Source organism: Somniosus microcephalus, chromosome 23 (genome assembly GCF_052327205.1).
Source record: "Somniosus microcephalus isolate GS21.2 chromosome 23, FLI_Smic_1.0, whole genome shotgun sequence".
NCBI classification, from domain to species: Eukaryota; Metazoa; Chordata; class Chondrichthyes; order Squaliformes; family Somniosidae; genus Somniosus; species Somniosus microcephalus.
The window spans coordinates 6,819,057-6,836,600 of record NC_141009.1 but is presented as its reverse complement, the minus strand read 5'-3'; the positions used below and the strand labels follow the sequence as shown (position 1 = coordinate 6,836,600).

Genomic DNA, 17,544 nt, shown 5'->3' with positions numbered 1-17,544 from the left:
TCCGTGAATTCCGTTGCAACAAAAGGGTTGTTAGTCCGGCGACAATAACTTCGCTTATGATTCATGCACGAGTGTTTTTTTTTTTTTTTTTTTTACAACAACAACCTTTATTACATTGGCTGATTTGGTCTTCCCTTTATATTAAATGACAGGCAAATAATACAACCTGGTTCCCAGACTCCGACTACCTCTAGCGCACGCTCTGACCCAAGAGAACAACACATCCCGTTCCCAAGTCCTAGAGCAACCGGCTCCAGACTTCCAGGTCCTCCGTGCATGGCTCCTGCCCCTCCCAAGAACGCTCTGCCTTAAAGAGAAATAGGTTCTATTCTTATACTGTAATACAACCTTGGCCTGTGCCTACGTAATACGTAGGTTGCACGTTTAGGTGTTTACCCCGCTTATAATAGTGTTAGCCGTTCCCTCTGTACTACGAGCTTTGTTCCGTGCCTTTGTTACCTCTAGACTTGACTATTCCAACGCACTCCTGGCTGGCCTCCCACATTCCACCCTACGTAAACTTGAGGTCATCCAAAACTCAGCTGCCCCGTGTCCTAACTCGCACCAAGGCCTGTTCACCCATCACCCCTGTGCTCGCCGACCTACATTGGCTCCCGGTTAAGCAGCGCCTCGATTTCAAAATTCTCATCCTTGTTTTCAAATCCCTCCATGGCCTTGCCCCCTCCCTATCTCTGTAATCTCCTTCAGCCCCACAACCCACCACCCCCACCAGAGATATCTGCGCTCCTCTAATTCTGCCCTCAAGGATCCCTCATTATAAATCGCTCAACCTTTGGTGGCCGTGCCTTCTGTTGCCTAGGCCCTAAGCTCTGGAATTCCCTGCCTAAACCTCTCCGCCTCACTACCTCTCTTTCCTCCTTTAAGACACTCCTTAGAACCTACCTCTTTGACCAAGCTTTTGGTCACCTGCCCTAATTTATCCTTATGTGGATCAGTGTCAAATTTTTTGTCTTATTATACTCCTGTGCAGCACCGTGGGACATTTTACTACGTTAAAGGCGCTATATAAATACAAGTTGTTGTTTATAATACAGTAAGACCGTCGGCCAATCTTTATCATTTACTGGGGTATGTGGCGTCTTGGCAACTAGTCCCTTATCAGTGTATGAGCCTTTTTCTGGACCTGGGTGTTTTTCAAACTGTCTGTTGTTCAAACAGAGACAAGTTTAAGATTTTCCCTTTACTCCATTATTGCTAGAACACTAAAAGCCGAAGCAAAAGGATGCTGGGATAGATTGACCATTTAAATCATCTTAAAAGATTCTAACATTAACTAATTCTGGTTCCTCAGTAACTATCAAAAGGCACTCTGTCACTTAACATGTACAGACGCACACTTGTGTATCTTTGAACTTTGATGTTGTGCGGGAGATTTACTGGGATGGATTTCAATGGTAAGCCAAACAATATTTAACAGGAAACCGCAGTCTTTTTAATTTAGAAAGAAAATTAAGAAGGGAACTTGAGTTTTTCCCCATAGATGTTGATATTCCTAATCTCAATCCTACCTATCCAGAGATACTGCCCCAGAGACCAAGAAAAATGGCACCTTACACAGGTTCTGAGCTGTGGCATTGAAGGCACCTGCTCGACATGCCCGACCCAGCAGCTGGAGGCGAGTGCTTGAAACATCCATCTTTGGGAGGAAGCATCCATTAAACAAAATTGATGGGATCTAACTATGAATGTAATATGTTAGTATATTCTTTGAGATGGAATTTACTGTGGGCAAAGTTGAAAGAAACCTTGGTGCGTTGGTGTCAGTTGTAGCTCAGTGGGTAGTGCTCTCACCTTGGAGTCAGAAGGCTGTGGGTTCAAGTCCCCACTCCAGAGACTTGATCACAAAAATCTAGGCTGACACACCAGTGCAGTACTGAGGCAATGCTGCACTGTCAGAGGTACTGCCTTTCAGGTGTGACGTTAAACCGAGGCCTCGTCTGCTCTCTCAATTGGATGTAAAAGATCCCACGGCCACTATTTCGAAGAGGAGCAGGGGAGTTATCCCCAGTGCCCTGGGCCAATATTTATCCCTCAACCAACATCACCAAAACAGATTATCTGATCATTTATCACATTGCTGTTTGTAGGAGCTTGCTGTGCGCAAATTGGCTGCCACATTTCCTACATTACAACAGTGGCTACACTTCATTAGCTCAAATTAGTTGCTCATTACTGCAAACTCACAGCCAAGAGGTTATTTGCAAAACACATCAGAGCACTTGGAGAAACCTATCTCTGTAACCTCCCCCAGCCCCTACAACCCTCCGAGATCTCTGCGCTCTGTCAATTCTGGTCTCTTGAGCATCCCCAATTTTAATCGCTCCACCACTGGCAGCCGTGCCTTCAACTGCCTGGGCCCCCGAGCTCTGGAATTCCCTCCCTAAACCTCTCTCTCCTCCTTTAAGATGCTCCTTAAAATCTACCTCTTTGACCAAGCTTTTGGTCGCCCTAATATCAATTCAATTCAAATCGCTTTATTGGCATGATAAGGTACATCTTATGTTGCCAAAGCATCGAAATACATTTATGGTTGAACACATAAACGCAGTTCTATTCGTACAGTGTATAAACAGATATATCCGAGTGTATAAATATACATTCGTATAATTTGTATATACTCTTTTCTTAGGTTTACTGGTTGTCCCTCTGTTTATGGCAAGCTGTAACATAGTGTGCCGCTAGTGTTACACAGTTTCTCTCTTCCCCTAGTAGGTATGGGAGTTTTTGGTCGTCATTCAAATTTCTGAATTCAGGGCATATTTGAGAATTTTTGGTAGAAATTCTCCCTGATGCCCTGATATTTTCCACAAGCTGTGAGGAAGTGCATCTCTGTCTCCACCACTCCCTGACTGCAGTGAGAGCATATCCTGTCCTCTCTTGGCAGCCTGGTCTGCCGGTCAAATTTTGGTTGATAATCGCTCCTGTGAAGCACCTTGGGATGTTCGAGGCGCTGTATAAATGCAAGTTGTTGCTGGTTTGTTGGATGAGGGTTACTTACATTTTCTGTGATCCAGAGACAAGCCCAGCTTAGCTTATTGTAAAGTTTTATTCGAAATATTTTACAGGGAAAATATAAAAAAGTCCATGCCTGGCGTTATCCCTCCTGATCGATTAGGCGTTGTCTTGTCTCCATCACTATTTCTTCCATTATTTCTGGCTTCAGAATATCTTTAATCTGCAATCAGAACAGAAACAACTTGGGCAAGTGGAATTTACAGGTACCACACAAACCCTCACCTGGTTTTGTCGGACTGTTTCTCCTGCCCCCAAAATGAATCACTCACTTCTACAGGTGCTTAAACGATTCAGGGAAAGCCTGAAAAAAGCACGTTACTGACGTGCGTAATCCTGCAGTTTCACATCCGAACCATTGAAGTGTCTTTTCCCTTAACAGCTGCTAACTGACCTGCGGTGCATTACGCGCACGCACGCACAAATTATATGACAGTGGCTGGTCTATTCCTAGCTCGCTTACCTGGCTCCTGGTTAAGAACTTGTGCAGTGGGGAAAAGAGTTAAACTGACATCGCTGGCAGTTTCACTGAATAGTGTAAGGACAGGGACTAACATGAAAGACCACATCCATAAAGATGTGGTCAAAGATAGCTGACCTTTGGAGAGATATAAAACAATTAAATGGAGACAGCATGTCCAGCATTTCAACTGCCCATAAGAACTTTATTACCTAGATTACATTCCAAGGTATCTTTTAATTAGCATTCAGCAGTTTGAGTGATTGATTGAGGAGGCAGCTTACACATGTTTATATTAAGATTCGTAACCAATCCGTGAAGGTGCATGTGGGCCAAGATCCGATCAGGTGACAGGAATGAATTTAACATGAGGTGGCCATGCTTATTGTAATGTAGAACAATGTAGTGTTTTCTGTAACAATTTGGAAAGGTCTGGCTAAGACAGAGCAGACTGTTTCCCCACCGGTGCAATAAAGACAACTTGACTATCGATCTAAAACCTTGTGTGTGGAGTGTTGGTTTAAAATACTCCACAATAACTTGTTTTCAAATCCCTCCACGGCCTCGCCCCTCCCTATCTCTAATTTTCCAGAGCTCCACAACCCTCAAAGATATCTGCGCATCTAAAATTCTGGCCTCTTGAGCATCCCCGTTTGAATCGCTCCACCATTGGCGGCCGTGCCTTCAGCCGCCTGGGCCCTAAGCTCTGGAATTCCCCCCCCCCCCCCCCAAACCTCTCTGTCTCTGTCTGTCTCTCTCTCCCTCCCTTCCTTTAAGACGCTCCTTAAAACCTCCCTCTTTGACCAAGCTTCTGGTCATCTGCCCTAATATCGCCTTAGGTGGCTCGGTCAAATATTTTGTTTTATAAACGCTCCTGTGAAGCGCCTTGGGATGTTTTATTACGTTAAAGGCGCTATATGAATGCAAGTGATTGTTGAATAAGTTTCTTCTAAGAGATGCCAGTCTGTAAATTAGTGACCAATGTGATCATATGTTTGTATCAGTGCATCATCTACAAGATGCCCTGCAGCAACTCGCCAAGGCTTCTTTGGCAGCACCTCCCAAACCCGTGACCTCCACCACCTAGAAGGACAAGGGCAGCAGGCCCATGGGAACACCACCACCCCAAAGTTCCCCTCCAAGTCACACACCATCCTGACTTGGAAGTATATCAGCCGTTCCTTCATCGTCGCTGGGTCAAAATCCTGGAACTCCCTCCCTAACAGCGCTGTGGGAGTACCTTCACCACACGGACTGCAGCGGTTCAAGAAGGCAGCTCACCACTACCTTCTCGAGGGCAACTAGGGATGGGTAATAAATGCCGGCCTTGCCAGCGATGCCCACATCCCACGAACAAATTAAAAAAATTCTTCCTTCTGCTATTTGAACGAAAGCATCTGTAGTAAACAGGTCAGAGCCTCCCTTAAAACAATGGAGAGGGGGATTTGAAACGAGCGTATTAAGTGTTCAAACAATAACATCGCGGAGTCATTTCTAGCCTATAAAAAAATGAAAATCACCAATTGGAGCAAAGTGTGACATGGTGAGTTAGACAAACTGAGAAAACGAGACGAACGCAAAGACTGAAGACATTTTATAAAGTTTCAGATCCTTCACAGCCAGCCTGTGTCAGAAATATTACCTGTTGATGCAGCGAAGCCTCAAAGCAATACAGGACACTGGTGTCATAGAGCAGCATCTTGTGGATATTCAGGGCTAGGATGCAGTTGCGGAGTCGTGAGATCACCTCTCTGTCCGATATAGGAACTGGCTGTAATGAGAAGCAAAAGGAGGAGCACTGACGTTTTAAGATGGAGTCGTGTTTATGAACCTTTTACACACAAAGCGACATTGCAGTAAATCGGCTCGATGTCCATGTTAGGACAAAGAGTCGCTCTAAAACAGTTAAATCTTACTTAAAACAAGTCTTCCACACGTAGGGGATGACGTACTGCCATGAGTTAGATCGCTGGACTGAACTGAACTGAAATTCATGTCTTGGAGTTGACAAAACACAGGAGACTGAAGACTTTATCTCACAGCCGGGGCTCAGTGGGTAGCATTCTTGTCTCTGCGTCAAAAGGTTGTGGGTTCAAGTCTCACGACAGACACCAGAGCATAAAATAAAGCAAGGCTGGCACTCCCAGTGCACCACTGAGGGAGCACTGCACTGTCAGAGGTGCCGTTTTTCGTATGAGATGTTAAACCGAGGCCCCATCTGCCCTCTCGGTTGGACGCAAAAGATTCCACGGAACTACTTTGACGAAGAGCAGGGGAGTTCTCCCCGGTGTCCTGGCCCAATACTTATCCCTCAACCAACATCACTAAAACAGATTATCTGGTCATCATCATATTGCTGTTTGCGAGAGCTTGCTGTGCGCAAATTGGCTGCCACGTTGAACGTCTCATCCAAAAGACGGCACCTCAGACAGTGCTGCACTCCTTCAGTACTGCACTGGGAGTGTCAGCCTGGATTTTTGTGCTCAAGTCTCTGGAGCGGGATTTGAACCCACAACCTCCTGACTCACGAGGCGCGGGTGCTGCCCACTGAGCCACGGTCGACACCTTCATTAAGGAGTGCGAGTTGATCAGAAGTTGTACTGCAAGAAGTTATATCTTTCTTTCTTTTCTAGGACTCAAAAGCTACCTTGAACTCGCCCAGTGCTGCTCTGGAGAGTGCTGCCAACTTTTATTTGATAGACCACCCTCCCCCTCCCAGAACATGCCTGGTGCCTTACCTCAAAATTTGTCACAAATCCTCCCGCCTCGTCCTCCTTTTGTTCAGCAATTGGATAAATCCAGATGTAGCCGTTATTCCCGAGGATGATGGCCGCTCCACAGGGCAGGTTGTGAAAGTGAGTCTTCCGACGTTTTACCAGGGAAGGGGAGACTCGGACCAGCGTCCCCTGGCCCAGCTGACCACAGACAACAAAGGTTGGAGAAAAAAATGTTTTAACAAGAAAATTGATATAGGAATACCCTTTGCACATGGTAATAACTCCAGTTTAAATGTACCGTACACCAGACAGGGACAGAAGCCCTGTAACCGGTTTACTTTGTTACAGGTTTCAGCCGACTGTTTATTGACAGCAGCGATCTGTTCCAATTCCTCGCTGCGTGCGTGGCCAGTAGATTCAGGCAGGCCGCAGCTTTAGGAAATCAGTCAAGCGTTGAAGTGGAAATGTTATAAAACGGAGACATAACAGACAATCCAAAATCATTCCCGTTCACCCATCACCCCCTGTGCTCTCTGACCTACACTGGCTCCTGGTCCGGCAACGCCTCAATTTTAAAATTCTCATCCTGGTGTTGAAATCCCTCCCTAGCTCTGTAACCTCCTCCAGCCCCAAGATCTCGGTGCTCCTCCAATTCTGGCCTCTTGAGCATCCCCCGATTTTAATCGCTCCACCATTGGCGGCCGTGCCTTCAGCTGCCGAGGCCCTAAGCTCTGAAATTCCCTCCCTAAACCTCTCTGCCTCTCTCCCATCTCCTTTAAGGCACTCCTTAAAACCTTCACCCAGAGAGTGGTGAACCTGTGGAATTCTCTACCACAGAAGGCAGTGGAGGCCAATTCATTAAATATATTCAAGGAGGAGTTAGATATATTTCTTAAGGCTAAAGGGATCAAGGGATATGGGAGAAGGCAGGGACAGGGTACTGAGTTTGGATGATCAGCCATGATCTCATTGAATGGCGGAGCAGGCTCGAGGGGCCGAATGGCCTACTCCTGCTCCTATCTTCTATGTTTCTACCTCTTTGACCAAGCTTTTGGTCACCTGTCCTACTATCGCCTTGTGTGGCTCGATGTCAAATTTTGTTTGTTAATCACTCCTGTGAAGCGCCTTGGGACGTTTTACTACATTAAAAGGCGCTATATAAATGCAAGTTGCGGTTGTATGGCAGTTTCAAGCATTTAACTTTTTGTGTATAGCTGCATCATTAGAAGCTGCCTTACCTTTCCATACTTCAGGCTCCTGGTGTGCAAGGACAGAGCACCATCTGCAAATACAGCCTGTACCTCTGCCTGAATGTGTGATAAGGAAGATCACCAACGAACAGAGAGCAAAAACCGATTGAAGTGAAAAATTTGGCTCGCTGTTTTCAAATTACTTTTATATTTATAAATTATTCATGGTATGTGACAACTGCCCTATTCACTGCCATTGGAGTAATAATTTACACAAATGATGATCACACTTATGGATGATTCATCCCTTCGTTGCTGGATTACGAGGACAAAAGAACCAGAGGCGACATACTGAAAAATCAGTTTGCACAGCGAATGTGGATTGTCTGGAATGCGCTGTCTGAAAGGGTGGTGGAAGCAGATTCAATAGTAACTTTCAAAAAGGGAATTGGAGAAATACTTGAAGGGGAAAAATTTGCAGGTCTGTGGGGAAAGAGTGGGGGGGGGGGGGGGGGGGGGGGGGAGTGGGATTAATTGGAGAGCTCGACCAAAGAGCCGGCACCTGTGCTGCATCATTCGATGACAAGTTGCATTGACGAGGCTTACATTCCCTTGAGTATAGAAGGTTAAGGGGTGATCCAATTGAAGGGTTTGAGATGATTAAAAAAGGAGTTGAGAGGGTAGAGAAAAACTATTTTCTCTAGTTTGGGAGAGTCCAGAACAAGGGGGCATAACCTTAAAATTAGAGCTAGGCCGTTCAGAAGCATCGTCAGGAAGCACTCCTTCACAGAGTGTGGTGGAAATCTGGAACACCCCCCCCCTCCCCAAAAAGCTGTTGCGGCTGGGGGGTCAACTGAAATTGATCGGTTTTTGTTAGGTAAGGGTATTAAGGGATACGGAACCAAGGTGGATAAATGGAGTTGAGGTACAGATCAGTCCATGATCTAACTGAATGGCAGAACAGGCTTGAGGGGCTGAATGGCCTCCTCCTGTTCCTATGGATGCCACACACTATTGAAGGACTCAAGAGATGCTGCACGACTGTTCAGTCGTACAGTGCTCGAATTGTCTCTCTTTCGTGATTTAGGGTTTCGCCCTCTCTCAGACAATGGGTTTCATGTTAGAGGCCCAAGTCTGAATGCCAACCTCAACTCAAAATGTCCCCCAGTGGCTAATTCATGGCTGGGCAATTGACGGAGAACCTCACAATAGTAGAGAGAGAGAGAGAGATTAGCAATGGAGAGCTGGCATTACTGTGGTAGCTTCACACCACAGCCTAGTTAACTGAAGGGAGATCTCAGGTGGGGTTGATAGGGGATGAACTAAAGTCACTGTTTTTAAACACAAAACTGTTCTCTCTTTAAAGTGAACCGATTTAATTTGTGTTCAATGCGAGTGGACTCCTTAAATCGGCATGTTTTGCAAAAACCCTCTTCTCATCGATCAAAAGCTCTTTATACTGCAAGGGTGAATCGAGTCTCATTAAGTGCGTTTAAAATTCCTATTCTCGAGAGCTGATAGGGCGTTCCTGGCGAGGAGTGGCGCTGGGGAAATCGCAGCCCGAGATCCTGACTTGATGCCCATTTAAAATCAGTAGGCAGAAAGCGAGGCACCCAGGCCCACAGTTTACTGAGCAGTGCCATTTCACACCGGGACTGCCCGATTGAGGAGTCAGCCCCAAGAACTTCACGCTGGTCAGTGGAAAGGATACACTAATCAGGTCTCCCTCTTGCAGGTAGTCCCTCATCATCAGCTCGTCCTCAGCAGACCTTCTTCTCTGTAAGGAGACAAAGCTTGTGTTAAGGGGAAGAGAAAGAGAGGTTAGCCCAGGAGACATGCTTCATTACTGGGATAACCCGCACACACCATTCAAGGCAGAAACATAGAAGATAGGAGCAGGAGTAGGCCATTCGGCCCCTCGAGCCTGTTCCGCCATTTAATGAGATCATGGCTGATCATCCAAACGCAGTACCCTGTCCCTGCTTTCTCCCCATATCCCTTGATCCCTTTAGCCTTAAGAAATATATCTAACTCCTTCTTGAACATATTTAAAAAGTTGGCCTCAACTGCCTTCTGTGGTAGAGAATTCCACAGGCTCACCACTCTCTGGGTGAAGAAATTCCTCCTCATCTCAGTCCTAAATGACTTACCCCTTATCCTTAGACTGTGACCCCTGGTTCTGAACTCCCCCGCCATTGGGAACATCCTTCCTGCATCTAGTCTGTCTAGCCCTTTTAGAATTTTATAAGTTTTAATGATATCCCCTCTCATTCTTCTAAACGCTAGCGAATATAAGCCTAATCGACCTAATCTCTCCTCATAAGTCATTCCTGCCATCCCAGGTATCAGTCTGGCAGCCTTAGATCAAGAAGCGAGACTGACCCCATCCTCCTGGCCTAGGATACAGACAGAAGCAGGGTTCCTAACAGAGATCTGGGATGAATTACTCTTGGGTGCAGTGACCTGTATGGTATCCACAGTACACTCAACATCCACAGTGCACAACATCCACCACTCCAGAAACCGGAGCACAAAAATCCAGGCTGACACTCCCAGTGCAGTACTGAGGGGGTGCCGCACTGTCGGAGGTGCCGTCTTTCGGACGAGACGTTAAACCGTGGCCCCGTCGGCCTTCAGGTGGACTTAATTTCGAAGAGCAGGGGAGTCCTGGCCAATTTTCCCCCTTTTTTTGGGGGGGGGGGGGGGGGGGGGGGTGGTGCGCTGTCCCCCTTAACGGGCGGCGCAGGCGATTCAAAATCTTGCACATGCGCAAAATCCCCCATTCAAAAGCCAGTAAGCGGTCTGCGCAAGACCTCCAGACACCCGCGTGGCTGCACAGCTTAGCGAGAACGTTGGTCCCAACCAACGTCACTAAAAACAGATTATCTGGTCATCATGACATTGCGGTTTGTGGGATCTTGCTGTGCACAAATTGGCTGCCACATTTCAGCAGTGACTACACTTGTAAAAGGGCTTTGGAACGTCCCGAGGTCGTGAAAGGCGCTATGGAAATGCAAGTCTGTCTTTCTTTTACTTACCAGCTCCCCTCCGGGCAGGTTAACAGACGAGAGGAGCAGTACAGAGTCTAGTCTGGAGTTGGTCTCCACTTTCCATCGCTTCTGCTGCACCTACAATTATTCAGGAAGGTTCAGTTACTTTTTTTGTAAGACTTGAGCCCAGCCTTGTGACTCTCCACGTCAGAGGTTCTTGACCCTGTGCCCGACAAGGGCAGGTGGGTGGGGGAAATGTACCCCAAAAGGTGGGCAGGGAAATGAACATCAAGAAGTTCTACAGCAGCAACATGCCTTGCATGCAGAGAGGTGTCCAAGTACTTTACAAGGTGGTGTAAAATACGAGGGGCACCGTTTGGGGTTTCAATGCCCTTTCCCTTGGAACTTCATTCTCCTACCTTTTGAAAATAAAAACCTTCACCCGACTGCCCTTCTTACTTCCGACTCCCTCGTTTTTAAATCTCTCTCCTTCCCCCCCCCGGGTATTTGAACTCTTCAATTTACTGAACAATTTCCCTGGGTCAGCTTTTACTGGGTCTCTTCATCACAGCGAACACTCAGCACATCGCCTCAGTTCCGATGAAAACAAACACTCGCTTCAACTCGAAGTTTGTGTAAAATTTCAGGTTCGTACATTGTTGCTCATTACAAACATCTAATTGGCAGGGAGACCGGTTCAAACAATCTGCCCCAGTCTTCCCAAAAACACTAGCGGCCCGGTTGAGTGCATTTTACTTCCCCGCACCTAGAACAGTTTTGCAGTCCTCTTTACTTATCATCCCAAGATGTATTTAGACCCTCCAAAATGGATAGTGAATTTACAAAGAGTAACTTCAAGGTTGAAGTGTCATTAAGCTCTGCCCAGCGGTTTTAACTTACCTCTGTGATTCTGCCCACGACAACATCTCCAACTTCTCCATTATATCTAGAGAAATACAAATTCAGATTTACAGCATTAATCAGCCCGTGCTCGCAGACCTACATTGGCTCTCAGTCCAGAACACCTCAATTTTAAAATTCACATCCTCGTGTTCAAATCCCTCACCCCCCCCACCATCTCTGTAACCTCGTCCAGTCCTATAACCCTCAGAACTCTGCGCTCCTCCTAATCTGGCCTCTTGCATATCCCCCCCCCACTCCCTTCGCCCCACCATTGGCAACCGTGCCTCGAAGCTCTGGAATTCCCTCCTTAAACCGTTCCACCCCTCTCTTCCTTTAAAGATGTTACTTAAAACCTACCTCTGATCAAGCATTTTGGTCACCTGCTCGAATGTCTCTCTTTGGCTCGGTGTCAAATTTTATCTGATTACTCTCCTGTGAAGCGCCATGGGACGTTTTACTGAGTCGCTGTTGATCATCTTTATGCTCCTTTAGTTCACAGTTGTCGTTTTGTTTTTCTGGTTTAAATGCAAGCTCTTCCTTTAAATCATTAACAGCTTTCTGGTTTTCATGGTAAAAGGGATGGAATCGCACAACGCAATCTCCAAACCACCAGTAAAATCCCAGGACCCCAACTATTAAAACACAGAATTTGACCTGTGCAGTCACCATAAACCAGTGACCTGATTAGCAGTCATATATAGACCGTTGTCCCTAAAGAGTATTACTCGGTCAGCTTGGCTTGTGGTAGCAGGGTCACTTTGGAGTCAGAAGGCTGTGGGTTCAAGGCCCACTCCTGGACTTCAGTGCATAATCTATGCGGACACTCCAGTGCAGTCCCGAGAGGGAGTGCTGCATTGCTGGAGGTGCCGTCTTTTGGCTCCGATGTCAAACCGAGGCCCCACTTGCCGTTCAAGTGGACAGAAAAGACTCCATGACACAGATTGAAGAAGAGTAGGGTGTTGGCGAGGGACTGAAGATCAGAGATGCTCTTTCCGTGGAGTTACAGCACATTAAAAAAAAGGGAATTTACAACACAAAAAAAAGACCTCAGAATGACCTATGGGAAATGAGCAGGGGGGTGGGACCAATTGTATAGCTCTTTCAAAAGATGGCACAATGGGCCAAATGGCCTCCTTCTGTGGTAAGATTGTAATACAGCCACTGGTTGTGAAATTGAAACAAAACTTTTTTTAAATTTTTTTAATTAAATGGTTTTGCCTTTTACTCGATGACTACACGCACGCCCCAGTGATAAGTGTTAAAGGCTTGCCTTGTTTGAAGTGGCTTGACGCATATCAACTTGTTCACTCTTTCCACCGCCCCAGCGACTGACGCAATGAGCTTCTCGTCTTGCATGTACGTACCATGGCCTCTGGGGGGAAAAAAGAAAGATTTATAAAGTGACAGGAGCCTGCACAAAGATCCAGCACAATCACACACCCGGGAAGGAGCCCATTTCAGTTGCCGGTATTGTCTCCCCTCCCAACTAAGGTTACCAACCCACCAGGATTGCCCTGGATTCTCCATGAATTAAAGATTAATGTCCCAGACACTGCTGCAAACAGCCCAGGAGAAAAATCGTAGGGAGCGTTAGGAAAGTAAATTGTGTGCTTATTTCTCATTTTCTTAGAATAGTTTATTCGTTATAAAAATATTGGAGTTGGGAAAGGGGGGGAAAAAAGGGTTGTTTGATTAAAAGTCAAGAATGATCCAATCGGTTAATGAAGAGCCTGTTCACTGCCCAATTAAAAAAGAAAAAAATACTTGCATTTATATAGTGTCTGTCACGATATCCTAAAGCATTTTACAGGCAATTAAGTACTTTTTGAAGTTTCGTCACTTGTTAATTTTAAACCGAAGATTGCTAGATTTGTGTTAACCAAAGATATTAAGGAATATGGGGAAAATGCGAGTATATGGAGTTAGGTCACAGATCCTGCCGTGATCTCACTGACTGGCGGAACAGGCTCTAACAGCACCTCCCAAACCCGCATGCTCCACCGCCTAGAAGGACAAGGGCAGCAGGCGCATGGGAACACCACCACCTCCAAGTTCCCCTCCAAGACACACACCATCCTGACTTGGAAATATAATCGGCCGTTCCTTCATCGTCGCTGGGTCAAAATCCTGGAACTCCCTCCCTGTGGGAGTATCTTCACCACGCGGACTGCAGCGGTTCAAGAAGACGGCTCACCACCACCTTCTCCAGGGGCAACTAGGGATGGGCAATAAATGCTGCCCTTGCCAGCAACACCCACATCCCAGGAATGAATAAAACAACAGGCTCGAGGGGCTAAATGGCCTACTCCTGTTCCTATGCCCCCCCCCAAAAGACAACACCCAGCGTCGGTCTGAACTGCCCTACAAAACATGTCGTTGGCTTTGACTATGATTTAAATAAGTTTCGACATTACATCGTCAACCATGATTAATCCAAGATTTCCTCCCCCCCTCCCTCCCGCCCCCAAAAAACTACCATAGCAAGGTGGCAGCCCTGGTAACACCAGGTCTAAAAGGGTTAAATTCACAGGACAGGTTGCACAGACTAGGGTTGTATTCCCTTGAGTTTAGAAGATTAAGGGGTGATCTAATTGAGATGTTTAAGATGATTAAAGGAGTTGATAGGGAGAAACGATTTCCTCTGGTCTCGGGGGGGGGGGGGGGGGGGGGGGGGAGTCCAGAACAAGGGGGCACAACCTTAAAATTAGAGCCAGGCTGTTCAGGGGTGATGTCAGGAAGCACTTCTTCACACAAAGTAGAGGAAATCTAGAACTCTCTCCCTCAAAAAGCCGTTGAGGCTGGGGGTCAATTGATAATTTCAAAACTGAGACACAGATTTTTGTCAGGAACATAGGAACAGGAATAGACTATTCAGCCCCTCAAGCCTGTTCCGCCATTCAGCTAGATCACGGCTGATCTGCATCTTAACTTCATCCACCCGCCTTGGTTCCATATCCCTTTATACCCTTGGCTAGCAAAATTCTATCGATCTCAGATTTAAAGTTACTAATAGAGCTAGCATCTACTGCTTTTAATGTTTCCGAACCTCTTCTGAATGGCCTGGCTCTGATTTTAAGGTTATATCCCCTTGTCCTAGTTGCCCCAACCAGCGAAAAGGGTATTCAGGGTTACGGAACCAAGGCGGGTAGGTGGAGTCAAGATACAGATCAGTCATGATCTAATTGAATGGCGGAACAGGCTCAAAGGGCAGAATGGCCTCCTCCTGTTCTATTTTTATATGATCCTATGCCCGAAAGACAGGTGTTGCCAAGGGCTTGCATGGAATTACATAGACTGTACAGCACAGAAACAGGCCATTCGGCCCAACTGTTTATGCTCCACACGTGCCTCCCGCCACCCCTCTATCGAACCCGATCAGCATAGCCGATTCCTTTCTCCCTCGTGTGTTTAGTTAGTTTCCCCTTAAAAAAATCCCACGGCACTGTTTCAAAGAGCCTGGGAGTTCTGGGCCAATACTTATCCCTCAACCAACATCACTAAAACAGGTAATCTAGTGATTTATCTCATTGCTGTTTGTGGGACCTTGCTGTGCAAAAATTGGCTGCCGCGTTTCCTACATTAGGACAGTGGCTACGCTTCAAACGTATTGCATTGGTTATAAAGCACTTTTGGATGTCCAGAGGTTGTGAAAGGTGCTATTTAAATGCAAGTTCTTCCTTTTTCAAAATGTACCTATGCTATTCGCCAGCAGTGACACGACAGGCCTCCTCTGAGCTGTATGTTATGATGATACACCCTGTGGTAGCGAGTTCCACATTCTTGACACTCTCTGGGTAAAGAAGTTTCTCCTGAATTCCCTATTGGATTTATTAGTGACGAGCTTATACTTAAGGATGCCTAGGTCTGGTCTCTTCCACAAGTGAAAATATCTTCTCTATATCTACTCTATCAAACCCCTTCATAATCTTAAAGATTTCAAGAGTGTCAGCCGTGGCTCAGTGGGCAGCACTCTCACCTCAGTCAGAAGGTTCAAGTCCCATTCCAGAGACCTGAGCACATAATCCACGCCAACACTCCCAGTGGAGTACTGAGGGAGTGCTGCACGGTCGGAGGTGCCGTCTTTCGGATTAGCTGTTAATTCGAGGCCCCGTCTGCTCTCAGGTGGGCGTAAAAGATCCCATGGCACTATTTCGAAGAAGAGCAGAGGAGTTCTCCCCGGTGTCCTGGGGTCAATGTTTATCCCTCAAACAACATCACTAAAAAACAGATTATCTGGTCATTATCACATTGCTGTTTGTGGGGGCTTGCTGTGCGCAGATTGGCTGCTGAGTTTCCTACATTACAACAGTGACTACACTTCTAAAGTACTTCATGGGTTGTGAAGCGCTTTGGGATGTCCTGAGGTTGTGAAAGGCACTGGAGAAATGTTAGTCTTTCCCTTTCTCTATAAGGTAACCCCTTGAAAAAAAACATAGAAACATAGAAGATAGGAGCAGGAGTAGGCCATTTGGCCCTTCGAGCCTGCTCCGCCATTCAATGAGATCATGGCTGATCATCCAAATTCAGTACCCTGTCCCTGCCTTCTCCCCATATCCCTTTAGCCTTAAGAAATATATCCAACTCTTTTTTGAATATATTTAATGAGCTGGCCTCCACCACCCTCTGGCAGAGAATTCCACAGGTTCACCACTCTCTGGGTGAAGAAATTCCTCCTTATTTCAGTCCTAAATGGCTTACCCCGTATCCTTAGACTGTGACCCCTGGTTCTGGACTCCCCGGCCATCATAAACATCCTTCCTGCATCTAGTCTGTCCAGGCCTGACAGAATTTTATAGGTTTCGATGAGATCCCCTCTCAATCTTCTAAACTTCAGTGAGTATAAGCCCAATCGACACAATCTCTCCTCATACGTCATTCCTGCCATCCCGGGTATCAGCCTGGTGAATCTTCGCTGCACTCCTTCCATGGCAAGAACGTCCTTCCTCAGGTAAGGCGACCAAAACTGCACACAATACTCAAGATGTGGTCTCACCAAGGCCCTGTACAACTGTAGCAAGACATCCCTGTTCCTGTACTCGAACCCTCTTGCTACGAAGGCCAACATACCATTTGCCTTCTTAACCGCCTGCTGCACCTGCATGCTTACCTTCAGCGACTGGTGCACAAGAACACCCAGGTCTCTTTGCACTTCCCCTTCTCCCAATCTATTGCCATTCAAATAATAATCTGCCTTCCTGTTTTTGGCCACCAAAGTGGATAACCTCACATTTATCCACATTATAGTGCATTTGCTATGTTTCTGCCCAATCACCCAATCTGTCCAAATCGTACTGGAGTTTCACGACATCCTCCTCACAGCTTACCCTCCCACCCAGCTTTGTGTCGTCTGCAAATTTGCAAAAAAGTTTCTGTATTCTGGTATCATTTTAACAAATCCTTTTTGCACCTTCTCCAGTGCCTCTACATCCTTCTGATAATTTTAGAAATGCTCACAGCACGCCAAGTGTGGTACATCCCACTTGGATCATTGTCAAGGGCTCCAGTGGTCAGTGTGTCCAGTTGCTGTCGGTCCATTAGTTGCCTTTTATTTGTCTTAAGGCAGAGTTTGTAAAATATCTGCAGCTGTTGAGCGGCGTGGGGACGAGAAGAGCCGACACCCGCGGTCCACAGGCTGAGAGCCCGCGCCTCTCTCTACCTTCTCGCTTCACCGCCACTTTTTAAACCGCACTTTACCTCAGTTTTTTATCCAATTTTACCTCATGAAGCCGGTGTCGGTGGTGATCGTGTCCCCAGGCGACACCAGATGTTTATTAACCTCCGCCGGTAAAGAAACACGTTTTCGCGCCGTCACCAAGCGAATGTCCACCGCCATCTTTATTATTGGCGAACCGCCTTCAGCCAATATTTAATACAATCGCCATCTTTAATGCTGGCAATCCCTCCATTGTCTGCCTGCGACTAGAGTTGCCATGTTCCCTATTGGCAGACCGCCTTCCCTGGCTTCAGGCGCAATGTTTCTCACGGGCCAACAGTTGGTTCCTTCCCACTGCCGCCATGTTAGTTACTGGCAAACGGCTTTCTTTGCCCCTTTTATTGCTAACTAATCGGCGCCATCTTTTACACGACGTCGTGTTGGGGGATCGGGCGGCTTTTCGACGCACCAACTCAGACAGTAGAAATAATTGTTGCCGTATATTTTAGCACGCTCTACTCTTGGTTCATAACAATATAAAGTCTGAGGTAATTCGGGGTCGGTCCCTATCAGGGCGTCTGGAAATGGTGGGCGCCGC

At 46.6% G+C, this 17,544-nt stretch overlaps 1 protein-coding gene across 3 annotated transcripts; it reads right to left on the bottom strand.

The window, feature by feature from the left end:
- Window positions 1–3,048: 3,048 nt before the first annotated feature.
- exosc2 (exosome component 2) lies at window positions 3,049–17,294 on the bottom strand. 3 transcript variants are annotated; one of them, XM_085965311.1, is made up of 9 exons: window positions 17,011–17,294; window positions 12,564–12,665; window positions 11,291–11,336; window positions 10,439–10,528; window positions 9,112–9,177; window positions 7,449–7,517; window positions 6,232–6,408; window positions 5,136–5,264; window positions 3,049–3,196 (listed from the first exon to the last, which is right to left on the bottom strand). In XM_085965311.1, exons 1-9 carry the CDS (start codon window positions 17,124–17,126, stop codon window positions 3,116–3,118), a joined length of 876 nt encoding a protein of 291 aa, XP_085821437.1. In that variant the 5' UTR covers window positions 17,127–17,294; the 3' UTR covers window positions 3,049–3,115. The 3 variants fall into 3 exon arrangements, with proteins under 3 accessions (XP_085821437.1, XP_085821438.1, XP_085821439.1); XM_085965312.1 differs by lacking the exon at window positions 17,011–17,294 and adding an exon at window positions 16,748–16,886; XM_085965313.1 differs by lacking the exon at window positions 17,011–17,294 and adding an exon at window positions 15,270–15,289.
- Between the last annotated feature and the right edge of the window lie 250 nt (window positions 17,295–17,544).